Here is a 7,929-nt window from a genome sequence, read left to right as displayed (position 1 = left end):
TGTAATAGAGATACAACAAAAAGGCTCATGGGATACCCAGGTTAATAATGAAGTTAATTTAAAAAGCAGACTCGAGAAAATTTTGTGCGGCCCCCAAAACAATTGGACAAACTGATTCCAAAATCATACAGTGTCAATTACAATGACTCCAAGACACAAGAACTGGCAGAAAAATACACAAACGTTTCAAAATAGCACAAAAATTACAACAAAAACTGGCAAATCACAAAAAATACACAAAATGACTTGGGGCACACAATGACAAAAATACACAGAATGACTCTATAACCATATCAGACGATAACAAAATTAGACAAAAACCTGTATTAATGCTCAAATTCATTATTAGTCCAAATACGGCCCTTTGTCTAGCTTTAAGCGATAAATGAAGAAAATAAAATTACTGAAATATGCACAAAAGGACAGCAAAAATAACAGAAACATTTATGAAGCAAAAAACAGAAATACACAAAATGACTCAAAATCATTTAGATTTGCAGAGAAAAACACAAAAGTAACACAAACATAAGTAAACTGACAACAGAAATAAACAAAAGTTGCACGAGACAACTACAAATACACAAAAATAACAGAGCAAATGAGTCAGAAAACATACACTAAATGACTCAAGGCACACAACAACAAAAATACCAAGAATGACTATAAAACCACATCAGATGATAACAAAAACATGTATTAAAGCTCAAATTCGTTATTAGTCCAAATGCTGCCCTCTGTCTAACTTTGTGCGGTAAATGAGCAAAACAAAATTAATGACATATGCAAAAATAACAGGAACAGATATAAAGCAACAACAAAAACAGAAACACACAAAATGACTCAAAATCATATTACAGAAAAAAACACAAAAATAAGTAAACAACAGAGATAAACAAAACTAACCAAAAGCTGCACAAGACAACTACAAATACTAAAAACAAATAACAGAGCAATTGAGTCAGAAAACATACAAAACTATAGATAAATACACAAAAGGACATACAAATAACAGAGAAACCTACAAAAATTACAAATAATTCACAAAGATTGGTCATTATTCTAAATGCAGACTAAATGTTGATAATGTGGCCTTTGGAACACATTTCTGTGGCACCCACCGTCATTATAATTGCTATAATCTTTGTTTTAGAGCAGGTCAGGTGGATTTTTGTGCCTTCAGACCCGGATACACCCACCACAGCGCAGTGCGCAGACTCCCGGCGCTGACGCGGATTGGTTCATGTGCTGTGGTGGAAGTTGATCACATTCAACAGTTTACAGCAGTGACGTGTTGAGTCACGGTGGTGTCATGTAGACGGACGACGACAACTTCAAAAAACTGTTTGTACGTTTTTAGATAAGCCGCCTCGACAGCGGTTAAAACCAGGTCCCTGTTTGACTCGCTCAGCTTGAATGAAACCGTGTTTTTATTCTTTAAAAAGCCCTGCCACCTGTTAGCCACCTAGCTAGCTACCAGCAACGTCTGCTGAGCAGTGGAGTGCAGTACGTGGTGTGCCGCACTAGCTGTGCACGTTATGAGCAGAACGCTTTAATTCAGGGACAGAGCACGGTTGGTATCGGCCTGTCATCATGGGCTCTCTGTTCCGAGGAGAAGAGATGTGTCTGGCCCAGCTGTTCCTCCAGTCCGGCTCTGCTTACGACTGCATCACTGAACTGGGAGAACTGGGACTGGTGGAGTTCAGAGACGTGAGTACTAAAAACACAGACTTCTGTCTCATAGGGCTGGACGATATCGATTTTTTTAAAAAAAATTTTTTTTATTTTATTTAAAAAAACCTCTTCTCGATATGTTGATATACGATATAAATGTCGATATTTTTAATTAAAATAAAGTTGGACCAGAAAAAACAATTCTGGTTTAAATTTGCTGATTAAAAATGCCACACAGTCACATTTATTTACAGTTGCCCAAAATATGCAATTTTTGCCTTTTTCTCCTATAAGGGACAGCATGTGTGAGTGAGTTCTGTAGTGTGGATTGATTAGGGGAAGGTTTGGGTTAGAATGCACTCAGTAATCCTTTTAACTGCTTTTAATGCTGTTCTGACAAGTAGTGAAAGCAGCGACTCCTAAAACAAGTATTTTGATACAAAATAAGCTATAAAAAATACGTACATAGATATAAGTGAAATTTAAATTTTTTGTATTGCCAAATTACAAAACTCAATATATCTTGAATATCGTTATATCGTCCAGACCTACTTCTGAACCCCGACAACATGTTATTTTGTTACTTGAGACATTAAGGCAATTGATTGTAAGGTGCAAAGATTAAAGCCTGACAGATATGGGATTTTTAGGGCTTATACGATATCGGATAAAGCTGACAGATATATCGGTTGTTATATGAAAGGTGGTGGCTGTCAATATGCAACACGCATCCATATACCGGCATTCTATTCGTACGCAACGCCCTCTTTGGCCAGTTTAGGTCACGTGATAGGTGCACCACGTGACCTAAACTCGCCAATGAGACACTACGCACTAAGGCGGAATGATTAACTTTATTTGCATCGGTATTAAGGTTTTCACTATTGCGATAACGTAACCTCAGATGCTGGAAGCTTTTTTCTTCCTTCTTATTTCTATAGCGCAAAATACAATAAAGTCATCTCAAAGCACTGAACAAAATATATAGTCCATAGTAAGAAAGAAAGAACCCAACAAGATCCACATGAACAAGCATTTAGCAAAAACTATTATTTTATAGGAAGAAATCTCCAGCTGAACCAGGTTCAGAGGTGGCAGCCATCTGCTTCGACTGGTAGGGGTTAGTGAATAGAAGGACAAACAGAATAGGATAGAAGGAAAATCCATCCAATTGTCCCCAGTTGAACCAAAAGAAGAAACAATTATTGCGTAAATATACTAGTCTCCTAACGAACACTGCCCCCTAATTTTCTGCCAAAATCGGAAAAAACTCAAATTAATTTAGTTGGAATGGACTGGGATGATTTTAAGACCTTAAACAATACAATAATGTTATGGACAATCTTACCTAACATTTTGACTGTTAATTTGTCACTTTTTGTAATCTGATGGCCAAAATAGATTTCATAGCGACTAAAATTGTTTTATTGAAGATGTGTCTCATCATTGTCAACATTTTGATATCAAATATGACAAAATGTTTTTAAAGTATATTTATTTGATAATTACGTGTTTCCGATATATCGCGAAAATCGTCACCAGGGTATATTACTAAGATGCATAAAATAAATATATATTTAAAGGTGCTGTTGACATTAAATGTTCACCAGATGTTGGGAACAGCCCATGTGATCCATACATGCAAAAATAATCAAACCATAGTCCATAAATTAAATAATAATAATAACAATAATAATTTGAAATGACACGGGGGAAATGAAGAAAGGGAGGTGCAAAAAAAGCATGGATAGCCAAGACAGCGGCTGAAATCAATCAGTATTTAGAAAGCAATCCTGCCCCTAATCAGTGCAAATTCAAATCAGCTGGTTCAGTCCCAACTGATGTCCTATAAGAAGATGTCTCATTACCAAGGTGTTACACAAGGAACATCTCATGATGGGTAAAAGCGAAGAGCTCTCAAGACTTTTAGCAACCTTATTGTTGCAAAAATACTGATGGCGTTGGTTAAAGAAGGATTTCGAAACTTCTGAATGTTCCAGTGAGCACTGTTTGGGGCCATAATCCTGAAGTGGAAAGAACATAATTTCACTTAATTTCATGTCAATAGCACCTTTAAGAAATATATTTACTGAGAAAAATGGCAACGTGTTCAGTAATTACTTTATCTGCTGTATGTTTAAGGGGAATAAATACAGTCATTGCTGTTATACACTTAAGTCTGTTCAATTCAACTTTATATGTATTGCGCAAATTACAACAAAGTAATCTCATTGCGTTTATCAAAATATGTAAATCAAAATATGTAATTCATAATAAGAAAGAAAAAACCCAACAACATCCACATGAACAAGCATTTTGCGACAGTGGGAAAAAACTAGGGATTGACTGATATGCGTATTTTAGGGCTGATGCCGATACCGATTTTTTTTCCATCAGCCTTAGTTGATGACCGATACGGACTGCCAATTTTCTTGAGCCAATATTTGAAGCCGATACTACTTTTGCTCCCTCAATAAACATCATAAAAATTACGCAATGATGATAACAAATGGTACGAATCTCAATTTTGAAAAAAGGAACATTTATTGAAATTAACAAAGGTGAGGTCGAACAAAAACAAGTAAAAAATATTTCTGCTCTCTGTAAATAATGCGGATTGGCAAACGCAGCAGCCCGCATCGGCCGATACCGATACACGTAAAAAACGCACTAGAAGAAACAACTCCCTTTTAACAGGAAGAAATCTCCGTTAGAACCTGGTTCAGAGGTGGCAGCCATCTGCTGCGACTGGTTGGGGTTAGTGGACAGAAGGACCAACAGAACAGGATAGAGATAGAACATCAGAGTAGGAGTGTGACGATATCTCGATATGATCCCGCTAATTATCGATTTATTTATTTTTTTTCCAAAACTTTTTCTGCTTTTTCACTAAAATATGCAGGTAGGTCTTCACTAGGAATGTGCGATATTTTATCGTTTATGATTTATTGTCAAAAATATTGTCACCGGTAAGAATTTGTCATCCCATGATATAAACGATAAATTCCCACGTCGGAAATTAGCGAGGGCCACGGGCCAAAACTGCCCCTGTTTGTTGTCAACAACTTATTAATCTCTGGAGCAGAACGCTGTTCACGGAAGCTCCGCAGCGAAGCCTCCGCGGCCGCGGTGTGCACCACCACTGCTCCCGCCCCTCAGCCCTCACACCACGCACAGACGGTGGTGCTCGTCAAGCCACCTGAAGCTGCCGAACTGTGATACACCATGGACTGCTACTTGGTTAAAACCAGATAATCATCCAACAAAGTGAACCAATCCAAGTTCCTCCGTCAGATCCACCAAAAGTTCCACAAACACGGGGACAGAGATGAACCTGTAGCAACGATTATGAACTGGAAACTTGACTAAAGCTAACTATGCAAAGCTAACACACCGACACAACAGACTGGGCTAAGAGCTAATGCTAACCACTCCATATCTGGATTAGACCAAGTAAAAAGATTAAGAGAACATGTCTTACTGTCATAAAGCCACAGAGAGCCACCGATCTGTTTATGGTTAGATTTAACACTTGTATGGAAGGATAAAAGCTAAACATGTCTCACGTGTGAAATAAATGTTAGCATGAATAATAATGTTACTATTAATTCGTCCCAATTTGTGAAACGCAATATTTTTTAATTATATTATCACGTGTTCACAAGACAAAGCTGGTCCCTTTAGACTAATGTAACTATTGAGATTATTACACCTAAATATCCTGAATGATTAAATCATCAGCTTGATCTGGTTTAATTATAGGAAATCAGAGATATATTTACTAACCATAACTTTATGCAACTCATAAGATGAATTAAACAAGATTCAGCAGCAGTAAAAACACTGATGGAGTTAATTTTGCTTTTCATGTGCTTTTTTTTTTTAGAAAATTCATTTTAAGTGAAGAAATAAATGAATAACATACTGTTTCAGATGGCCTGAGAGATTTAGATATTTCATATTTATTTTGGCCCCAAATCATTTAGTGTGTTTCTTTGTACTAGTATTGTTTGATCCACGCGAACACCCTGGAGTTGGTATTATACATGTATGAGACGAGTACATTTTAGGTTGGGTCGATCCTAAGCCAGTATGACTGAGCAACAAACAATGCCTGCCAAACTGCATTTTTTTAAACATTGGTGATAACATGAAGAAATAAACTAAAATAAGTGGTTTGTGTAATTTAAATTAAATGTCCTTTTACTGGTTTTGGTCCACTGGTGTGTTTGTTTGACAATACCCAAGGGATAATTTTAATGCAATAATTAATTTCTCAGATGCATTGCACAATTTTTAAATCGTGATATATTGCGTATTTTATGGAGTTATTGCTTACATTTTATTTTTGCTGAAATTGTGTTTTGTGTTGTGGCAATATGAATGGAACTTACAAGCAACTCTGTTCAAGTATATCTAATGTGGGGCTCTGCGATTTGGCCTAAAAAAAAAAAAAAATCTCCGACTTTTTAAAGAAAAACAAATGTAAACAAAGAGGGGGCTGGCTCACATCGCGCTACGCTAACCCACAAGGACGGAATGCAAAAAAGTCCGAAAAAAACTGTGGGGGAAAAGAAAAAAGAAAAAAAAAATCTTTTTCTTTTTTTTAAACTCAAATTTGCAAAATAAAAATCATTTTTATTTATAAATTCGATAAATCAATTAAATCTGTGTTTTGCCCAGTGTGCTAAACAACAACAAAGTTTCAGTATTTGTTCAAAGTACTTTTTGTAAAGGAATATTTCTTTTACAAAGAAGAAGATATCTATTGTTTTTTCTCTCCTTAGCGTTTGTGTCAGAACTTTTATATTTATCAAATATTTAGCATGATTGATGTAGTTTGTTTAGGTAACAATGAAATGGTTCTGTGCTTGAACAGATGGTTGTTTTTTCACCTGTTGCAGCTCAATCCAACTGTAAACGCCTTCCAGCGAAAACACGTCAACGAGATCAAGAAATGTGAAGAGATGGAAAGGATTCTCGGTATGAATTACTCTTAATGCCTATTTTACTTAAGTGCGTATTATTTGCAGATGATAGTACCTTATTTTTCTGTGGAGGAAAAATATATAAAACATGTCTTAGAAGTTGTAGAGAACAAAATTAGGAAATTTTGTCCTTAAATATTGGTGAAACTAAATTGATTATTTTTGGTCCAAAAGCATCAGATTTTGAGGCCTCTTTATTGAAGGAGTTCAAATACAAAGAACAAATGACCTTAAGTTTTTTAGTGTTATGATAGATTATGTTGTTATGGAAATCACATATAGGTTAATCAAAAGTAAAAATATCCAAAATGATGGCTGTTTTCCACAATGTAAAGCAGTCACTGAATCAAAAGGCTTTATCAAGATCACTTAATGTTAGAAAAAAAAAGTTAAATGTATGTGTGAAATGTGACCATAGCGTAAATGTATGTGGTTTCAAATGAGATGAGACAATGACTGCGTTGCAGTTTGCCTTTGTTTAAAGTAATCTTTTTTTTTTATTTAGGGGGAAAATAATATAAGTTTGACTTCTTTTTGCTCCTTTTCATTCATCTTGTTTTTTTTCAATGTGGAGGAGAGAGGCATTTGTTTTAATGTCTTGAATGAAATAAACAAACAAAAAAGGTTTATTTTGTACAAGTATCTCGATCAAACATCTGTGTTTACCATGATGTAGCATATCAAGAGTTTGTAGGCAGTGGAGTCAAGTTGAACCATTTTAGTTAATCATAGCATCGTTATTTGCATCACTAGGCACTAGTATCAGTGAATACGCAAATCTTAGTGAGTATTTGTATTTGAAAAATGTGGTTTCACTTTCTATCCTTTGTCCAGTGTTTCCTATTTATTTATTTGATGTAAACCACAGAATGAACAGGATTTAAAGCTGCTGGGAACGATAGCTAACATTTTAAAAATAGTTTATTTCATCCAAAAGTTTTTCTCCTCCGCTACTGATGCCAGTGTGACCCCAAAAACTCTGCCAATGCTGTTTTCACACATTGGCTGCATCCGAATATTCCCTCCTATCGCCTTTCCTATTCACTGATCCTTCACCCCCGGAAATATTTAAGTTGTGGCCATGATAAAGAGTTCAAATTTTCTTCAAGTGGAGGGAAGGAGGTTCAATGCTTTCTTTATAACATCCTTTAGCCTAGGAAACATTGATGCATCTGTTACCAAAGGAGACAAGATTACGCTGTCGCTGACCCTTAATTCCTTGTGGCGACAACATTTAAAGGGACATGCACACCTGAGCACGTTACGGAAC

The 7,929-nt window shown here is 35.8% G+C and overlaps 1 protein-coding gene across 1 annotated transcript in view; it reads left to right on the top strand.

Annotated features, from left to right (window-relative positions):
* The first annotated feature begins 1,590 nt into the window (after positions 1 to 1,590).
* atp6v0a2b (ATPase H+ transporting V0 subunit a2b) overlaps positions 1,591 to 7,929 on the top strand; it is a 35,241-nt gene continuing 28,902 nt past the window's right edge. Inside the window, exons 1-2 of the mRNA XM_028458334.1 lie at positions 1,591 to 1,707; positions 6,576 to 6,654. Of these exons, the coding sequence (XP_028314135.1) occupies positions 1,591 to 1,707; positions 6,576 to 6,654 (196 nt within the window). The remainder of the gene's footprint in view (positions 1,708 to 6,575; positions 6,655 to 7,929) is intronic.

The sequence above is a fragment of the Gouania willdenowi genome, chromosome 9 (genome assembly GCF_900634775.1).
Source record: "Gouania willdenowi chromosome 9, fGouWil2.1, whole genome shotgun sequence".
Classification (NCBI taxonomy): domain Eukaryota; kingdom Metazoa; phylum Chordata; class Actinopteri; order Blenniiformes; family Gobiesocidae; genus Gouania; species Gouania willdenowi.
The sequence above is the reverse complement of the archived record's forward strand: the minus strand, read 5'-3'. Positions and strand labels throughout refer to the sequence as shown.